This window comes from Rhinolophus sinicus, linkage group LG11, assembly GCF_036562045.2.
Source record: "Rhinolophus sinicus isolate RSC01 linkage group LG11, ASM3656204v1, whole genome shotgun sequence".
Classification (NCBI taxonomy): Eukaryota; Metazoa; Chordata; class Mammalia; order Chiroptera; family Rhinolophidae; genus Rhinolophus; species Rhinolophus sinicus.
In genome coordinates this window covers 14,805,395-14,825,753 of record NC_133760.1, presented here as the reverse complement: position 1 = coordinate 14,825,753, position 20,359 = coordinate 14,805,395, and the positions used below count along the sequence as shown (strand labels likewise).

The window sequence follows — 20,359 nt, the reverse complement described above, 5'->3', positions numbered from 1 at the left end:
AGCGCCACCCAACCAAGACCTGCCTGCGGTGTTCCCCGCACTCACCCTCCCCCAAGCCCGGTGCTTGGCGGTCATTGCTTTGCTTCTCCCTTGCCCACCCCCCACCATGGCCTTTAGCGTCTCCCTCCTCCTGCTCCCACCCCGGGCTCTGAAGTCAGGAAACCCAAGAGGAAATGACTGAGCCCGTCTGGGTTCCCGCCCGCCAGCGCTCTCCTGGCCACACCCTCTGCCTGGACGCAGCTGCCGCCGCTGCCCTCTCTCCAAAAAGCTGCGAATCTGGACCCCCAGCTCGGAGGTAAGTCTTTCTTCCGACCCCGCTCAGCCCAGGGCCCCGGCCCAGGTGGGTAAAGACTGGTCTTGGCGGATGCTCTCCGCCCCCCATTCATACTTACTTCTCCCGCGGGCTCGTGGGCTGCCCTCCCTCTCTCCCTCCTGCCTCGATCTCCCCAGCTCTCCTCCGCCCTTCTCGGACCAGGCCTTCCCAGATCTGCCCATAGATCAGCATCCTGTTCTATGTGTATGGTCCCTGCAATGAGGCCCAGACGCCACTTACTTTTTTCTCTGAGATCAGGAGCAAATTACTCACTCTTCCTCTTTCCCCTTCTGGCTGACTCCTCCACTGGGCCGGTGACAGCCCCAGAGGAGAGGAAGAGGCCCAGGATCTACTCCTGTACCCCAGCCCCAACTGGGTGCCCAGCAGGGTCAGTCCAAGAGGGGTAAGTGCTTCTCTCCCTCAGGGGTGTACAAGTTCAGTGGCTGCTACTGGAAGCCCAGTTTGGTCTGATGTGTCTTGTTTTCTTTGGGGACTTGTAAAGGGAAGAAGGGGGTGGCAGCTGGGGACCCCCCACTTCTGAGACTCTTCTGTTGGCCTTGGCAGGGGCTCTTTGAAGGCAGAGGTGCTTGCTCAAGGGAGGGAAGGGGGCCAAACTATCCCCCAGGGTTGCCCTGGGCCTGCCTCACTGACAGCATGGCTGACCCCAGCTCCCACTTGCCCCATAGATGTCGCTCTCTGGTCACCTGTGTCTCCTCACCATCTTTGGGCTGATTCTTCCCACTAGAGGTAAGGCCCAGTCTCCACTCTACCCCAGAGCCCCCAGCCCTACCTCGAATGCACTGCTGGGTCGGCAGCTGGTGAGTTTGGAGGCCCTGTCCTGTGTCCGCACCCCGCTGCTGAGCCGGCACCAGGAAGTAGGGCTCCCAAAGAGGGGGACAGGGTTACGCCCTTTTTGGACACCTCAGAACTGGGTGGCCGCTTCCAGCGAGTCTGGCCAGAGCCTGTCCTGCTGAGCAGCCTCTGTTTCACCTCCAAGAAGAACTCACTGAGTTTGATTTGGAGGGCAGATTGGTGTCAGTTTTCTACTCAGCAGCCAGGAAACCTGGGCTCCCAGCAGAGGAGCTTCCTGGATTCCCAGGTGATGCAGTTAGGCAAAGGGGTGAGCTGGGGCCAGGCGGAGAGCTGGAGGTGTCTCCCCTGGCCTGGGAAGTGCTTCCTGAAGGCAGCAGCTGTGGTGGCATTGGCAGGTGCTTTTCCACACGGCAGGTGCAGTGTGTGCAGTAGCTCACTTCAGCTTCAGCTCTAGTGTATTACACATCCTGCCCTGCCTGTGTTACCACGAGGGCACTGAAGCTCAGGGAATTGAGGTTCAGCAAAGGAAAGCCTGTGCCAGAGGCTAGTGAGTGGAGGAGCTGGGATCAATCCTCCTGCCTGCCCCTGGAACCCAGAGAAGACTCTCCGCGGAAGAGCTCTCTTGGATAAAATGGTTTTCATCTATCCCTTCAGTCATTCAACAGGTGTTCATTGAGCAGCTCCTGTGTGCCAGATCTTATTTTATGCACTGTGGAAACCGCACGACGTAAAACAGGGACTCATGTTCCATTTGGGAAATACAGACAATAAATAACCCATCAGTAAATTAGATAGTATGCCAGAAGGTGATACATGTTATGGAGAAAAATAGAGGAGAGCAATGAGGATTGTTTGAATAGGATGGGCAGGGAAGACTTCACTAGGAGGTGACATTTGGGCAGACACGTGAAGGAGATGGAGGAACGAACCAAGCAGGTGTCTGAGGGATAAGTGCTGTCTGGTGCGTGTGAGGAAGCAGGCAGTCCAGGTGGCTGCGTGGGGTGAACAAGGAGCAGGGAAGGAAGAGGAGAGGTCAGAGAGGTGACAGGGAAGAGGTGTGGGGGTGCTTAGGGGCAGGGTGAGGGCTTTGGCTTTTGCCAAGTGCAAGGTGCAGCCAGGCCATGCTCTGCCTCAGGTGTTCCGAGGCTCCCTCCTCTGCTGTGTGTGGGGAGCAGACTGTAGGGGACAGGATGAGAGCAGGAGACCAGGGGCAGTGGAGAGAATCTGGTTGTGATGGTCCAGGAGGGAGAGGATGGAGGCTGGGCCGGGGCAAGGCAGTGGCTGTATCCAGCGCTGACTGCACGTTAAATAGTGGGGGAGACTCTTCTGCATTCCACCTCATTTCAGCCTCTGTACAGCCCTGAGAAGTAGATTCAGTTATCCCCAAATTGAATTTGAGCCTCAGATGCAGAGTGGGGTCTTCACTTGTTCCAGGTCACACAAGAAGGAAACGTTGGGAACAGAACTTGACATCAGGGCCCTGGCTGACTCTAGCGCTGGGCTCACCTGGCTAAACTGTCTCTCCTATCCTACAAGGATGGGCAGGGAGAGGGGGCTGGAGGAAGGGTGCGGGGGCATTCGCATTTCTTAAAACACTTCCAGGATCATGGATTGGTACTGCCAAAGCCAATCAATCAAACAGCTGTCTGCTGTTCCACCAGCAGCCAGAACCCCCCGAGTTACCCCCCAGGTGTCAGAAGGGAGGGAAGGGTGGGGGTGTTGGTGAGAGGAGCACCAGAGGCTCTTCCCTGACTTCTCAGTATTTCTCAGGACAGACATTGGAGGAGGCTACACCCGTTCCTGGAGCAGACTCAACCCCTGTGAACATTCCTGTCCTGACTCCTCCAGGTGAGGAGAGAGGGACAAGTCTGTTAAGATTCTGTCATTGCAAATAATAACAGCAACAAAAATCACAAGCGTGGACCAAACAGGAGTTTTTGAATTTATGTAACTGAAAAGTCCAGGGATAGACCTTCAGCCATGGCTCAACGTAGGTTCTCAGATGATACTATCCTGAACCTGTATCCATCTCTTGGTTCTGTTTTCTCTGTGTTGGCGTCATTTTCAGGCAGATTCTCCTCTTATGGGGCCAGGATGGTGTCTAGAGGCCTGGAGCTTCCATCCTACCAGCTAAGAATCTGAAGAGAAGAGAATTTCCCTTTCCCCAATCCAGCAAATGTCCCAGAACTGAGTCTCACTGGCCAGGCTCAGGTCACATATCCACCCATGAGCCGATCATTGTGTCCACAGGCACAGAACGCTGATTGGCCAGACCTGGGTCTGATGTTCAACCTTCAACAGGGCTGGTGCCGGCCCCACTGAACCAAGTAGACTGAGTGTCAGGGAGGATGGTTCCCCCAAAGAAAGTTCCAAGAGCTCTTACCAGATGCAGGGGATTGGGCATGTGCGGGATGGGAGGGCCTAAGGCAGGGATTTACTGGCAGTGAGCAAATCACATTTAGGCAGTGAGCAAATGCCCAGGTTAATTAAGTCATTTCCATTCCACTATGAGTTGCTATAGAAACCCCCTTGTACCTCCTTCCATCCCATGAACCTTGTCCATACCTTCTCTCTCTTCCCTCCCTGTTTCTGGACTTCAGACGCAGTCCACCCAGAATTCCAGGCCACCCCTCAGACTCCAAGCCTGCAGGCTGATGGTGAGTGGGAAAGGGGCAGGGGGTGGAGAGGTGGGTCTGGGAGAGACACTGCTCCCCCTCTTCCTCTGATACTTTGGATCCTTTCCCATTTCAGCTCTCCGTCTCTGAATCCCCTGGTTTAATTTGTGGTGGGCCAGCCAGCCCACTCCATTCACGTCTTTAAAAGAAAATCTTTTGAGATCATGAAAAATAATATGCATGTGGAAGTCCAAAACCCACAAATGTACAACTTAGCAAATTATTCTAAATTGAACCCCTATGTGACCACCACCAGGTCAAGGAGTAGAGCTTGGCAAACACCCCAGAAACTCCGTGTGCCAACCTCATTCATTTCTTTCTTTAATCTCTTTATCTTTTTCCTTTTTTTGAATTTTCAAATCATTTTTGAACTTTTTCTTGGGTCTAATGTAATTCAAAAAGTGCTCCTCAATTTCTTCCATTAATGTTTAATGATACAATAGTACATAAGCACATTCTCCTTGGAAATACTAAAAAGGTGGTAGGTGAGACAAAACCCCTTTGTTCGCTCCCCATCCTTGTTCTCTTCCCCGTCCCTGGGAGGCCTTCACTGTTAGTATTGGGTTGGAGACAGTTCCCCAATGAGACTGTGTCACATGTGTGTGACCTGGAGAAAATACACTGACTGGGGGGTGTATTTGTGTGAGCTTAAGGATAGACCATGATTGTTGTTCTGCAACTGGCTTTTCCCCGCCATGAAACGATGTATTTGGCGGCTTTTCCCACATGCCCATGTAAACACTGAGCTTTTTCTTTTTCATTGCTCTGTGCTGTTCCACAGGGTGCCTGTGCAGGGTTAATGAAGCCATGCACATCTTGATGAGTACCTTGGTCGCTCCCAGATTTTTCTGCTACACACAGTGCCACACTGAGTAACCTCGTCCCTTCTTCCTTGACCAAACACTTACAGCACCCGTGTTCACTCATTCAATCCTCACACAAACCCTCTGAGGTAGGAATGGCCGTTATCGCCACCTTACAGATAAGGACATGGAAGCTCAGAGTAACTCACCCAAGGTGTCACAGAACGTCAGTGACACGGCTGGGATCGGGGTCCGTGACCTCGCTCTAGAGCCTTGCTTTTACCCACAACCCTATGGGGCCAAGGATATGAACACTGAAATTTGTTTTAAAAGCCACTTGAGAAAGGGCCACACTGATTTGCCCTGCCACCACCCCCACAGAGCCACTTGGGATCTGAATGTCTTGGGTGTGTGCCAAGCCGATACGGGGAGAGGGCGCCTTGCTGTTCTATGGATCCTTGTGTCGCTTATTCACTCATTTCTTGCCCTCCCCTCCTCGCTCTTCTGACCACAGTAGAAACACCACCAGCCCAGACAGAGCCCCCGACGCAGCAACCAACGAGAATGGCTGTGCATCTAACCACAGATCCAGGGGCAGACAAGAGCAGCACAGAAGGTACCGTCTGCCACCAGAACGGCAACATACAAGTTTTGTTTAATTCTCTAACTAGGTCAGCATTTCCCCAAGGATGTTTCTCAGAGCATTCGTTTGGGGAATTGTTAATAACATTTTCCAAAAAATTTTTTTGGTTTGTGGCCAAAGGTGTTTGGGAAACTCTGAGATAAAGTTAAGCACGCTTTTTTCTGGCAGGAGATCTCAGGGTCTTTAATAAAGCTTATTTGCAGCAATTATCCCCAAGAAGGGCATCTAGTTTGCAGCATTTTCCAAGGCTGACAGACTTAAGACCTCTTGTTCAGGTTCCTTCACAGGGCTGATGCTGGGAAATGTGGCTGTGGGTGGCTGTCCTTTGTACATGTCTTCTTGTTAGAGCAGGAGCTTTTCAGTTGCAAAGTACAGAAAACCCAACAGGAAAAAAAAAGGACTTTTTGGATGAATATTTCTGTAAAGTCCAGAGGGACCAATTTCAGGCATGACTGACTCAAGGACTCAAGCACTGTCATCACGACTGACTTGCTCCCCCTTTCAGCTCTGGTGTCTTCATTCTCAAGTGGCTTTCCCCCTCTTGGTCCCAAACAAATACGGTCCCATAGTGTTAAGTTTAGGTCACAAACTCAGGAGCTAGAGCACATATCTTTCTCATCATCTGCCGCCCAAAGTCTAGAATTGACTCTCATTGGTCCAGCTGGGGTCACAGGCCCATGTCTGACCAATGGGAGCCTGGGAAATGGACTGATCTGATTGGTCAAGCCTGAGTCTTGTGCCCCCACCCTGGGACGGGGGAACAGGGTCAGCCTTGTCTGAACTGCATAGACCAAGAGTCAGGGAAGAAGTGGTTCCCCTCAAGACCAGTGACTAACAACGTTAACCAGAGGCGTGGGAAAGGGGGCTGAGCCTAATGAAGGCAACAGGTGGCTTCTCATGCCTGTGTGATGATTCATATCTGAGGAGCAGCCTCTACCGGAAAGTACTGTAGCTTGGAGCACTCCCAGACTGACATAGGTACACTGGCACTGTGTAAGAGCACCACCTCTAAGGCCATGCCATTCCCCCATGACAGTTTTTATCATTGTTACAATTTTCCAGTGATGGCAGTGGCAGTAAAACATCTCATTCTGACAGATTCTGTCGATTAAAACAATTTTACAAATGGTGGAAGTAAACTGTCTTGGGGAAGGGAATTTACTATGTTGCACAAAAGTGGGGGTGTAGTAGCTCTGTCCACACTTCCCAATTGAGAAAACGTCTTCACATCACTGATTCACTTGCTTCGAGTCCTTGCTGACCTGAGTTACTGCTGTGTTTCCCCAAAAATAAGACCGGTCTTATATTAAGTTTTGCTCTAAAAGATGCATTAGGGCTTATGTTCAGGGGATGTCATCCTGAAAAATCATGCGAGGGCTTATTTTCTGGTTAGGTCTCATTTTCGGGGAAACACGGTATGTGTTGTTCCATGGTTGTTGTTGATTATATGTGACAGAAATTCAGTTGGGCTGACAGGTCATAGAACCCAGTGGTAAAAGGCATTGCTGAGCCTCAGGGTCACCCAAAGCCTGAGCACGAAAGCCCGCAGCATCTCTTCCCTCCATCTTTGTTTCTCTCATGCTGGAGCTTGTCCTCCACTTTGAGAAGAAATGACTCCTGTCATCTGCTGGCTCAGAGCTTCTGAAGTTTCACCTAGTTTCCACTCAGAATCCCTGCTTGGAATTTGAAAGGTCCCAGGGAAAGATGAGACTGGGTCACATGCTCCCCCTTGTGGCCTGGGTTACATACAATAGGAGAACCAGATGAACTGGGGAGCTGCTTGCAGAAAAATGGAGAGGTGATTGCCAAGCAGATGATAACAACAGCCAGCATTTGCAGAGTTTGTTCTGTGCCAGGCAGTGTGCTAAGCTTTCATGTATTCACTCACCCAATGCTCATGACCACTCTGTGTAGTGGGAACTGTCGTAACCCCATTTTACAGGGAAGGGAACTGAGGCCCAGAGAGGTTACTCTGCTGGGCCAAGGCCACACAGCCCTAAGTGGCAGAATGGAATTTGAGCCCAGGCTCTCTAACACCAGGGTGCCTGAGCACCACATGCCACCCAGGCTGTCCTTTACATTTTTCTGTGACCATCACTTCTGTCCCTACTCTTGATCTTGCTTATACCTTCCTCTGGGCAAGGATTTCCCGAACATGTCAGAATCCTTGGCCATCATTCATGTTTTGGAGGTGAGGCGGTAAGATTGACCTGGGGAGCTCAAGGTTCATGAGGCAGCTTTTCTACCTGCTGGCTTCACATTGGGGCATCTGACAGTGGTAACCACTTCACTGGGGACACTTCTCAGTGCCAGAGGGGCAGGTCTTTTGGCGGGGTGGGGGGAGGCATTATTTTGTTTGAAGAGAGGAATCCTCTGGTATTTTCAGTCTGGGAGCAGAGGTGCGATTCAAAATGTTTTATAACAAGTACCTCCAGGCTCTGTAACTGAGCCAGGGTCCTGGAGGCCTTTTACCTGGCTATGACAGATGTTATCCTTTACTTCCTGGATTTTGGGGCGGTCCACAAGGTCCTAGGAGAGGGGCCAGGAGGTTGGGGCAACTGATCTTAACCAGGGAGTGCAGGCTTATTTCAATGTTTCCATACCTGCTGTTCCTTACTGCCTCCAGGGATGGGAGTGGGGGACCCTTGTGCCTGCCCACTGAATGTGTAGGCGTGGGAGAGGGGTTTCTCTCAAATACAGACATTCAGTGATGCCCCTTGTTTCCCTCCATGGCTCACTTCTGCCCTCCACCGTCTTCTGGCCACTCTCAGCTCATCCCACTAAAGGCACCACGCTCGCCAAGCAGTCTCCAGGCAACGACTTCACTGTGGATCCTGCTCTCAGGCCGACTGGTCAGTAACTCCCTTCCCAGCCTGGGAACAGGCTATTTCCTATTCACTGGGTATTTCTAGCACTTGGAATACTACCTCGCACAGAATAGTCCTCAGTACACATATGCTGGGTGAATACATGACTTCAAGGCTGGCAGATGGTGGGCAAAGAGTAGACATGCAATAAATATCTGAATAGATGAGTGAATGCATAAATGAATGCTGCACGGAAGCCACCCCAAAACTCAGTGGCTTAAAATCACAACCACTTATTCAGTTCTTGAAAACTAAACTTGAGTTTGCAATTTGGAAGTTTAGTCTGGGCTCAGCTGGGTGGTTCTTCTTATCTCATCTGGACTTACTCATGCATCTGAGATCAGTTTGGGGATCAGGAGGGAGCTCTGTTTCTAGGGTCACCGTGATTCTTCCCCTGGTGGTTCTAGCTTCCACTTCCTACTCAGCCATCCCCAATAAACAGATGGAAATGGGTCATGTAGAGATTCCATTCATTCATCCATTCAAAAACATATTCATTGAGCACCTACTTATGTGCCAGGCACTGTTCTAGGTACCAGGGATGCAGCAGTGAACAAGACAAACATCTCTGCCCTCATGTTTGGTTGGGGGACAGGCACAACCATAAATAATAATCATAATAATTGTATGTCATAGGGTTTTAAGTTGCTATCAAGAAAAAATAAAACAGGGGTAGGCTGAGAGAGTGACAGGGGAGTATTTCCAGAGACCTCTCTAAGAAAGAGCTGAGGGGAAACCATGAGGGTATCTGGAAGGGTGCTCCAGACAGAGGGAGCCGCCAGTGCAAAGGCCCTGAGGTGAAAAGTGGTCTGGCAGGTCACTGGCAGGGCTAGAGCAAATGAGTGAGGTCAAGGTAGAGAGGTGATGGGAGCCAGGTTTTATGTCACGTGAGGATTTTGGGTTTCGTTCTAAGTTCACCAAGGCTGAGACACAGGTGTCCCCTCTCCTTGTCTCTGTCATTCACTGATTCACTCCACAAACCTCTGCTGAACTCTGACTTGCTCTCTGTCTGTCCCCTGCAGATTCAAGTGAGGACAACCCCTTTTTCTATGGTAAGTTCCCGTGGAGGATGCCGGGGGGAGGAAGGGTGAAGCTCTTCTCACCATGCTCCTCCGCTTTTCTCTCTGCAGACGTGGCTACTCTCCGGATACGGGGGCTGTTGGTCGCAGCTGTGCTGTTCATCACAGGCATTGTCATCCTCACCAGTGAGAATGGGCGTTGGGCGGGAGGGGCACCAACGCTGGGAGGGAGAAGGCCTTGGCATGCACTCAGAGGGGAGGGGATGGGGACAGGTTCTTAAAGGTCCCCGAGCAGTGTGGTTTTAAATGAGACATATCCCTTAGCTTCAAACCAACCCAGAATTCAGTGGTTTAAAACATCAACCATCGATTTAGCTCTCAAGTCTGCAATTTGGAAATGTAGGTTGGGCTCAGCTGGGTGGTTCTTCTGGTCGCAGCTGAATTTATTCAAGCATCTGAGGTCAGCAGAGAGCTCTGTTATGGTGGGCTCCTTGGTTCTTCACCTCATGGTCTTTTACCTTCCAGCAGGCTGGCCTGGGCTTGTTCACGTGCTGGTGGCAGGGTAATGGGATGGTGCAGCCTCTAGGACTAGTGCCAGTGGGGAGCTGCAATCACGCTGGCCTGAAGGGCTGAGGGGAGGTAATGGCTGTGCCAAGGCCTGGTGAGAGATGGAACTGTCGGAGAGGTTTGCAGCCACTGTGTCATTGTAACCCAGCCAGGAGGGTTCAGGCGTGGAGGGGACCAGCGGTGTAAACCTCCCTCTCTTCCTGCCCTCCTTTCTCCTGCCAGTGTCTCCCTGCCAGTGCTAAGTAGAGGGCAAGGAGCTGGGGATTGTGGCCTCTCAGGTCAGCCTCCCAGGGCTCAGCATCACACGAGGAAGGGAGCAGAGGGAGACTAGCAAGCAGAGGAACTAATTTTTTAAAAAGTTTTTTAAATACTGCAGATTAAATAAAACACAAAGCTACCAGTTTGCAAGTTCTCAGTTGAGTTATATAACCTATGCCAAGTTTATTACCTCTCTTTTCCAACTTCCTCATCAGGGAAATAGGCATAGCCATATCTTTTTAGTCTTAAGGTGGAAGGCAGAACACTAACAGTAATCACAAGAGATTTTTAATATGTGCCTGAACCTCATTGAATCGGGGGTCAAGCCACATGTGTTTATTGATCCTGACTTTGTCCCTGGCCCTGTTCTTTCCCCTGTGGGAAAAGTGAGGCTCAGAGAATTGAGGGGTTTGTCCAAGGTCACACAACACATAAGAATCAGGGAAGGACTGGAGCCAGATCTGTGTGAGGACAGAGCCTGAACTTTAGTTCTGGGCACAGAAATTATTCCAAAGACGAATATCTGTGGGCACCTACTCTGTGCCCAACCTGACCTGTGATGCTGGCCCCACCCTTGGGGAGCTCACATCTGGTGGGGGGATGATAACAAGCAGGTAAATGCACTAATGAGCAGAGAGGGCACAGAGAAAGATAATAATCATGAGGAATCATGATGTGGCTGAGAGGGACGGGGAGAGATGCTCCCTCTAAAGAGGTGAAATAGGAACTGATTCCTGAGGATGAGAAATGATTTACAAAACCCAAGCTGGTAGAGAGAGAAGCAAGTGCAGAGCCCTCGACGCAGGAATGAGCTGCGCATGTGGCAGTAACTGTGGGAAGAGGGTGGAAGAGGCCAGGGAGCAAGGGAGGTGAGCGTGGTGGCCAGGAGACAGCAGCAGGCTGATTTCAGATGTCCCCTTTGTCTTCTAAAGTCTCCTCTCATTCACTGTGGTCTAGCCCCCTGGCCTCCCTGCTGTCCCTTAAGCCCACCTGTCCCTTCCTACCCCAGGGTCTTTGCACTGGCTGTTCCCTCTGCCTGGAAGACGTCCCTCTAAATGTCCACGTGGCCCCCCCTCACCTCCTTCAGGTCTTCTGTCTCCTTCCTGGCTTTATTTTCCTTCATAGCACGCATCACCGTCTGACTTATCATCGTCCGTACTCTTGACTTAGTTGTTTTTCTCCTTGTTTGTCTCCCCCACTAGGAAGTCAGCTCTCCTGGGGCAGGGATTGTAGTCATTCCTGTTCCTGGCTGTGTCCTTGGTGCCTAGATCAGTGCCTGGCACATAGTACGTGCAAAACAGAACATTTGTTGAATGAATGAATAACACACAAGCTGGGAGGGTTTTGAAAGGGCTCCTCTGTATGTGGGGGAAGCTCCTCCCTGGGGCCCTGCACCAGCTCTTCTCCTGTCTGCTTCTCATCACTTGTCCAGAGTTGCCATGGTGCTTCCGGAGGGGCTTTGTCTTTCAGCATCCAGAGCACACACAGAAATGAATATTGTTCCAACTCACTACTGGATCATTTCTTTCACCCACAGGTGGCAAGTGTAGGCAGTGGTCCAAGTTGTGCCGGAATCATAATAGGTGAGCCCACTGGAAGTGGGGGCTGACGACCTGATGGGCACCTGAGACTGAGCCCCCACCAGCTCACCGTGCCTGCGTCCTCCCTTCCCTCACAGAACCTACAGAGTAGTGACTAAAGCCTAGCCTGAGCGGGAAGACACAGATGGAGCCAGAGCCAGGACTGGCAGCCTGAGCCCCCTACCCTCGCAATCCTGCCCACCCCGAAGGTGGCCCAGCTCCTCCAGCACTGCCCCCAACATTGACCATTCTGCTCAGACAAAAAGTAAAGCATTGTAGTCCTTGTCTCATGATCTCTGATCATTCGTGACCGGGGCTGGAAGAAAGTGGTAGGGGCTGGGGACAGGCCCCCTGAGGAGTAAAGTGAGGGGTTCATGCACTCAAAAACCAAGGCAAGGGATACAGTGAACAAAGCTGGCCTGGGGTGAAGCAGGAAGGATTGGGGGGTGGGCAGAGGGGACTCTGGCCAATGAGAGGGTCAGCACTGGGTTCTGCCCATGGCAATTTGAGACCCCTGGCCTAGTCCATGCACAGAGCCTACTGTCTAATGCCAGCTCACCTCTAACTTTGGGAGGTGACATTCGTAACTGGACAAGCACAGGGGAGGCCCCAGGCCCGTGGTGGTCCCTTTTTCTTCACAGTGGGTCCCTCTAGCCCTATGAGGGGCTTCATACACATGAGTGTGAACACCTAGCCCGCCCATCCAAGCTCCATCCACACCATCAACCCACAGATGGCTGGCTCTGGGCTACCTCTTGACTTAAGGGTATTGCCCAGCAAGAAGACGCAAAGGCTCTGGAGTGCGCTCAGAGCAGTTTGGGTGGGGAATTCCAGGGTACCAGCTTCCCAAAACATGGTCGAGAAGGGGCACAGGCTCCAGCAGGCACTTCCTGGAGGCTCTGGGGTTCTGCAGCCCGTGAGGAGGGGCTCAACCAGGCGAGGCCAGAGCGGCCGCTCTGAAACCCAAGCTTGGGGCAGAGGCTTCCACCCCTGCATGAGCATCTTCACGCCAAAGCAAAGAGACAAGGTTCTGTTGACTGGTGGTTGCATAACGATATTTCACAAACTTCAGGTCACAGCCTATTTACGGATTAGGAAATTTGTTCAGTGGGCTACGAGCAGCATAGAAGAAAAAGAAGTAATAAAATACAAAAGAAAATAGAGTGTAGCACAAATAATATAATATGACTATATCTATCCTCTTCTCAATGTTGGCCACAATTTCATCCCACCTGTATTGTTATTTACTTTTATTTTAAGAGATCAACTCCGTTTTTTAGCTTACATAAATTTATTTTAAAAGACAATCATATATGGAAAACCAGTACTGGTTCATGTAAATAGAAGATAGCCAGGAAGAGAACTCCAATGAAAACAAACACTTATACTGTATGCAATATGTATTGTATATATGTGATCTATATCCCATGTTATGTTTATACATATATTATGAGTGATATATGTATATTACATATGTGATATACATTGTATTTGATATACATATTATATACAAGTAGAGAGGGTACTAAACATATTTTTTGATTGGCACCCACCACTTACCAATCAGAACAGATGCCTAACCAATCAGGAGGGAATATCATTCATATATATTTATACATATATGTATATATACATATATATACATAACACATATATGCACACATACATATATATGGTCAGCTCTCTTTTTAACGTAAATGTATTTATTTTAAAAGGCAAAATTAAATATGGAAAACCAGTAGTGCTTGATATAAATAGAAGACAGGCATAAAAATAAACCCAATGAACACAAACGAGAAAATATTATATTCTAGTTGGACACTGAGCTGCTGACTGAGAGTCTGCTCTATTAGAGGAGACCATCAAGTGTCTGCCCAAGGACACTGCAGAGTTTGGGAAGCACAAGACCACCCTCACTTCTGACACCATCTGCAAGTTTGTCCCCAAGAACCATCAGGTTCAATAACTCACTAGAAGGACTTACTGACAGCTGTTATACTCATGGCCACAGTTTATTATGGTGAAAGAAACCAGATTAGAATTAGCCAAGGAAAGAGACATGTGGGGCAGAGCCCAGGACATTTCCAAGCACGAATCTTACAGCTCTCCTCTCCCAGTGGAGTCATGGACCGTGCTACCTTCTGGCAACAGTGTGTGACAACACACATGAAGTACCGTCAACGAGGGAAGCTCCTGCAAGCCTTGGCAACCAGAGCATTTCACAAAGAAATGACTGACCACCCATGTGGTCACCTTAGTTTCCAGCCCCCCTGGAGGTTGAGCCTGTGGCCCAAAGACCCCACCATCAATCCCTTTGTTAGAAACTATCTAGGGTGGCCAAGGCTCCCAGGTAAACAAAGGCACCCTTTTCAGGCAGGACATTCCAGGGGCTGAGGGCAAAAGCCAGACCTCTCTTTGGATAAGGTTAATTCTTTACTACACAGAGCCTCCCTCCCTCATATCGTTTGATGGCTTAAAAGACATTTAAAAAGTGATTTACTCTCATGTAATGGGGTTCAATGTCAGTTAATATTATTTGGGGCCTAAAACCATCTCCTGTGCCACCACTGGAGCACAGCCTGGACTTGAGGCTTCACTAGCTCAGGAGAATACCTGACAGCCTCCGAGGCAGACTAAGGGCAGGGCTGGCCCTCTGTGGATGATTGGGGGATGGGCACACTGCATCCATTCACCCCTCATTCCATCTTCCCATGGGGTAGAGGTGAAAAAGCTAATACTATGTTTCCCAGATGCCCCTGAGATGGGCTTCTGGATGTGGATTCAGCTCTGCTCAGTAGAGGCCCTGTATGAGACTTGGAAGGCCAAAAGAGACCATTCTTTCTACCTAGTTGGCTATTTTCTGCTGGCCGAAATTGTTGTGAAGGTGATGAGTGTTTTTGGCCACACCATTCCAGTGTCCAGTCACTAACCTGTGGGCATTAAGATACAGTTACGCACACGCATACAAAAAGGATATCTAAATGGCCAATAAACACATGAAAAGATGCTCAATATCATTAGCCATCAGTAAAAAGTAAATGAAAACCAGAATGAGAAGTTCAGAATGGCTACAATTAAAAACCTAACAATACCAAGTGTTCAAGAGGATGTGGAGCAAGCGGAATTTTCATACATTGCTATAAATTGGAGTGTAAATTGGTACAATCATTTTAGAAAACTATCAGTTTCTTTAAAAGGTAAATGTACATTTTACATATGACTCAGCAATTCAATTCTTAGATATCCCTCCAAGAAAAGGAAACCAGATGGCCACACAAAGATTAGTACTTGAATGCCTGTAGCAACAACATTTATAATAGGAAAAAACTGGAAACAACCTAAAATTCCATCAGCATAGGTGAGTGGATACAAATTATGGCGTATGCGTGCGATGGAATACTGCTCAGAAATAAAAAGGAAGAACTACTGGTGTAATACAACACATGGGTGAACCCCAGAAGCACTATCCTGAGTGAAAAGAGCCACATACAAAAAGCATATATGCATAATTCCACTTCTATGAAGTTCTGGAATAAGCAAAACTAATTAACAGTGATAAAAGGCAGAATAATAGTTTCCTCTGCTACTATTACCATGTTGCCTCTACTGTGAGGGCAGGGGGTTGACAGAAGGGGCAGGAAGGAACATTCTTGAAATCCCAACAGTGGAGCAGATTACAGGAATGCATGTATTGGTCAGAACTGACTGAAATATACATTCAGGATCTGCGTACTTCACTACATGCTAGTCATGCCGCAGTACAAAACACAAGAAAATTGAAAACAAAAAGGCAGTTATGTCCTGGGTGGTGGGTGATGTCTTCCATGTCTAGGATCAGAGACAGAGCAACAGGATTCTGAGGGTGCCATATACAAGGGGACCTCCCGGGGTGGAGGGAGCCACTCCCCAGCTGGGTCAGTTTGGTCATTGTGAAATAATAGAAAATATATGTATATTGGTTTTTGTTCCCAGTTGCTGGCACACAGCTCCTAAAACCCTTGTAATTTCCTAAGTGATAAGCACGCTGGGAACATCTTTTATTCTAATATTTGGTCTTTGGCCCCAGGTCCTGATGCAGAGTTCTTAAATCCCTTGGAATTTCCAATATGATAGGAGTGTCTTTTGTTCTAATGAAGTAATTCTTAGTGGGCTCCCGGATGGGGCTGGTCACCAGAAAGACCAGCCATGATTAGGAGCTTAAAACTTGCATCCCCGCTCCCTATCCTCTGATAAGGAGACAGGGGCTGGAAATTGAGTTAATGATCAATCATACCTTCCTGATGAAGCCACCATATAATCCCAATAGTACGGATTTCGGAGAGCTTTTGGGTTGGTGAACACATCCATGTACTGGGAGGGTGACACACCCCAACTCCACGGGACAGAAGCTCCTGTGCTTAGGACCCCTCCAGACCTCACCCTATTGTACTTCTTCGTCTTGCTGCTCATTTGTACCTTTTATCATATTTTTTATTGTATAATAAACTGGTAAACGTAAGTGTTTCCTTGAGTTCTGTGAACTGTTCTAGCAAATAGTCAAATCCAAGGTTGGAGGAAGTCATGGGAACCTCCAGTTTGTAGCCAAGTTGGATAGAAGTTATGGGTAACCTGGGGACCTACTAGCAATTAGCATCTGAAGGTGGGGGGGCGGTCTTGTGGAAATGAACCCTTAACCTGTGGGGTCTGCACTAATTCCAGTCAGTGTCAGATTGAATTGAATTGTAGGATACCCAGCTGGTGTCACAGAGAATTGCTTAGTATAGGGGGAAAAAACCCACATATTTGTTATCAGAAGTGTTGTGAGTGTGGTAGTCATGTGAGAATAAAGCAGACACACAGGAGGAGTTTTTATTCTTGCAGTCATGTTCTGGGAGTCATTTGCAAAATCTTAGCCTAGAGCCCTTCTACTAACCTTTCCAAAGAGCTTGTCAGCCCCTCATTCCCTGTGTCAAACCAGTCCATTTTTGCTTAAAATTGACAGCAATAAACAATCTCAAAATCTCAGTGGCTTACAACAACAAAGTTTTTTTCTCACTCACACTGTATGTCCATCATGGGTCAGCTGGAAGCTATGATGGGACCTAAGGTAATGGAGAAGCCATTATCAGAAACATTTCTGGTTACCACTGACAAAAAGAAAAGAGAATCAGGTGAGACACATACTGGCCCTTGTAGCCTCTGTCAGGGAGAGAACATCATTTCTGCTCACATTTCATTGGCTAAAGCAAATCACAGGTCCTATTTGAGCTCAGGAGGGCAGGAAACTACAGTCTTCTTATAGGGAGGGAACTGGATATTGGTGAACAGTAGTACAGCTTGCCACAAAGGGAATTTATTATCTCACATAGCAAGAATTATGGAAGCAGAAACTGTATCCAACTGCAAGAGACTGAAACATCCATGGCTCAAACAAGGTGACTTATCTCTCGCTCACATACCAGAACTCTGAAGTGTCTAGTCCAAGGCTGGGGAAGGGGTTTCCTGATGTCATAAGGGAACAGATGCTTGTTGACTTCCTGCTCTGACATCCTTAGCATGTGGCTCCAACTCTCAAGATCAGGAAGTGGCTGCAGGAGCCTCAGCCATCATGCCATATTCTAGGAAAAAAAGAAAGAGAAAAAGAAAAAGTTTGGGGGAGTCACCACTAAGTGACTCAGCTTCTTTTAAAGAGCGTTTCCAGGATCGCCTCCCAAAGACTTCTACTTGCTTCTGATTGGCCACCTCTATCTGCAGAAAGAAACTGGGAAATGTAGTCTTTTAGCCGAGTCCAGGACCTCCCGAATACCATCAGGGAAAACAATAGCCCTGAGGAATTTGTTGATTCGGTGAGGAGGATGCTGAGCTTCTCCCCAGTCAAGTATGGGGGTCACACCATTTTTACTCAAACATGAAAGGAATAGGTAATTCTTAAGATTGGAGTCTGCTGAGACCTCTAGGGACAGAACATTGAATCTCAGACTTGGAAAAGACATCTAGAAATCTATCCAATCGTGCCCCCACTGCTCTCCAAAGGCTGTCATCTGCTGCCCAAACCCATTTTGGCATAAGACACCTTTTTCTGTTGCGTAGTGTCTGAACTGAAGCCTCCTCCTTCACTGTTACATCAGGGAGAGATTTCTTGCCAAGAGCTAATGGAGTGGCTCCTGTACTGCAGCCAGCCTCCTGAGTACAATACTGACAAGGTTATTATTCTGGAAGAATTAAGGCCAAATCACATTAACTGAAAGGGATCTGATTTCTTCATATGAAGCCAGATTGTGCTTTTCTTGGGGTGTTGGGAGGGACCTCCAATGCTTGCTTCAGTGAGGTGTGTTTTCTTCTAATAAGGTTGGTGAGTAAATGAGCTCCAGCTCCTGCTGGTGGGAGACTAAATAGGATTTGAAACACCCTCTGAGTTGGCTTTGTAGTGGCCACTTGTCTAGGTTAAACTACATTTCCCAGAATTCCCCTTCCTGTATGCTTATGGTTAGGGAGAGCCACAAGAGATGTTCTTGTGGAAGATTTTCTGGGTAGAGGTTAAAGCAGCAACCATTTTGTGGCTTGTACGTAAGGCAGCAACTGGGCCTGCAACTGCTCCACCTCCCCCTGGATCCTCCTTCAGCTTCTCCATCTCCTGGGCCAGGTGTGTGCTTAGCCCTGTGATGAGGGGCCCTGGCTTTGGCAGGACACCTACACCACCAAGGTCAGAGGCACCAAGAATAACATGGGGTTCAGTCCATCCTCACGGACTCCAGCTTGTGCTTGTGGGTTCCAGATTGTTCTTGCTCTCCCCAACCTTACATCCATCTTCCTTTCCTGTCTGCCCTGTGGATTTCAAGTTTTGTCATCAAACAGAAAGAACAGCCTTACAGAGACAGCTTAACTGGCTTCCACAACTGTGAAAGATCAAATTCCTGTAACAAATTGTGTGTGTGTGTATGTGTGTGTGTGCATGTGCTTGCTTGTGTGTTAGTGGTTCTGTTTTGCAGACACAGAATTTGGTCTCAGAGAGTGGTTCCAGAAGAATAGAATCTTAAGGATGAGTTCTGGGTTTTCTGGAATTAGTTCTCTGATCTAATTATATTTAAAGTCGTTGACCCTGTTTCCAGGGGTAAAGGAAGTACTGATAGTCCATGGCATGAAGTGGCAAAACAGTTACTCAGATAATTACCAGTAGCTTCCGGTATCAGGTTCCTATAAAAGGAAAGGCTCTGGGTGACCAAGTATTGGCTTCCACAGAATATGTTAGTGAAATAAAGAGTGTAATGGGGTTGGTTGGTTCATTCTAACTGTGGTGAAATACTTGGGGAAATTGATGAGCTCAGAGTTTTAAATTCCAAGCTCAAGATCTGTGTAAGGGACTTGAAAGCTGCCATGACTGCACTGAAAGAAGCTATTTCCCATAGCCACGAGGCTGAGAGTTCTGCAAACCAAACTCAAAGTCAAATACTGTGGTTGGCTGGATTACAATACAAGTGGAACTTACAAATTCACAGGGTCTCTTTTATTAAAGTTAAGGCACTAATTCAGAAGAAATAGGGTCCTGAAAATTGGGATGGGAACATATGAGCAGATTCTAATAAGGCTGGGGTCCTAAAATCCCTAAATGCTGTTGAGTCATCTTTCCCCTTAGAAGCAGCCTGTCCCCCTGTCTGAGGAGACCAGTCTCCTCTTGCCTGAAGAAACTGTAGTTGTCTTCTCTAAGGTAGTTACCAGACAAGGCCCCGTTTTATCTTCCTTAGGACCTACTCCTATCACCTCTTCTTGCTTCTAAGACCTGTAACTAGACTCAAGTCTCAATAGAATCCAAAAGGTGAGATACAAAATATCCACGAGGAGGTGCAATGTAACACCGAAATAATTGCCAATTTCTGTTTGCCAATTTTTATCAACATAAATCTGAAAAATATGTGTGGAAATGGATCTTAAGGTTTTGGAATCAAGGTAGAAGAATATAAAGTTGGATCAGGACAAGTTTATTGATATTGGCCCACTAAGCAGAGTTTCTGGACTCAGCGTTTGAGCATGAGGGGCTAAGAATGGCTCTGATAGTTTGCTTGGTTGACTGATGTAACTAAAGGTGGCCTATACTAGGTTGAAATGTCAGAAGTTCCTTGGTATATTGTAGAGAATGAGTCAGCAAACTTTTTCTATAAAACGCCAGATAGTAAATGTTTTAGGTTTTACAGACCAGTGTCAGTTACAACTATTCAACTCTCCCATTGTAGCAGAAAAGCAGCCAAAGACAGTTTATAAATGAATAAGCATGGTTGTGTTCCAATAAAAGTTTATGAATGCTGAAATTTGAATCTCATATCATTTTCACATGTCATAAAATATTCTTCTTCTTTTGATTTTATTTCCGTTAAAAACATAAAAACTATTTTTAGCCTGTGGGCCATACAAAAACAACCTGTGGATTACATTTGGCCCCTGGGTGGCAATGTACTGACCCCCTGCTATAGAGGAAGTTTTCTAAGGGCTTAGGGCCTAGAGGACACTATGATAAATAAGGTAAGCCAGACACAGAGAGACAAATACTGCATGATATAACTTGTAAGTGGAACCTAAGAAAGCCAAACTCATAAAAGCAGAGAGTAGGTGGTGGTTGCCAGGGTTTGGGGGTGGGGTGGCAAAACAGACAGATGTTGGTCAAAGGGCACAATTTCAGTTATACAAATGAATAAGTTCTGGAGATCTAACATACAGCACGATGACTATAGTTAATAATATTGTATTTATTACAGTAATACTGAAATTTGCTGAGAGTAGGTCTTAAGTGTTATCACCACAGGCGGAATAAAGGGCCCACATCAAGACACATCATAAGTAAAATGCCAAT

The 20,359-nt window shown here is 47.9% G+C and overlaps 1 protein-coding gene across 4 annotated transcripts; it reads left to right on the top strand.

The window, feature by feature from the left end:
• The first annotated feature begins 41 nt into the window (after positions 1 to 41).
• On the top strand, positions 42 to 11,823 carry FXYD5 (FXYD domain containing ion transport regulator 5). 4 transcript variants are annotated; one of them, XM_074315831.1, is made up of 11 exons: positions 42 to 295; positions 635 to 716; positions 1,000 to 1,060; positions 2,897 to 2,974; positions 3,733 to 3,783; positions 5,122 to 5,220; positions 8,019 to 8,099; positions 9,137 to 9,166; positions 9,245 to 9,319; positions 11,496 to 11,541; positions 11,637 to 11,823. In XM_074315831.1, the coding sequence occupies exons 1-11, from the start codon at positions 174 to 176 to the stop codon at positions 11,662 to 11,664; spliced, it is 753 nt and encodes a 250-aa protein (XP_074171932.1). In that variant the 5' UTR covers positions 42 to 173; the 3' UTR covers positions 11,665 to 11,823. The 4 variants fall into 4 exon arrangements, with proteins under 4 accessions (XP_074171932.1, XP_074171931.1, XP_019566199.2 ...); XM_074315830.1 differs by having other exon boundaries at positions 44 to 295; positions 3,727 to 3,783; XM_019710640.2 differs by having other exon boundaries at positions 46 to 295; positions 5,119 to 5,220.
• The last annotated feature ends 8,536 nt before the right edge of the window (positions 11,824 to 20,359 follow it).

Bases quoted from the DNA above. Each gene is read 5' to 3' on its own strand.
- FXYD5 (XM_074315829.1), top strand. From the start codon at position 174: ATGACTGAGCCCGTCTGGGTTCCCGCCCGCCAGCGCTCTCCTGGCCAC. The intron at 296-634 runs GTAAGTCTTTCT...GGCCGGTGACAG, and splicing joins TCTGGACCCCCAGCTCGGAG to CCCCAGAGGAGAGGAAGAGG. The intron at 9,167-9,244 runs GTAAGTTCCCGT...TTCTCTCTGCAG, and splicing joins GGACAACCCCTTTTTCTATG to ACGTGGCTACTCTCCGGATA.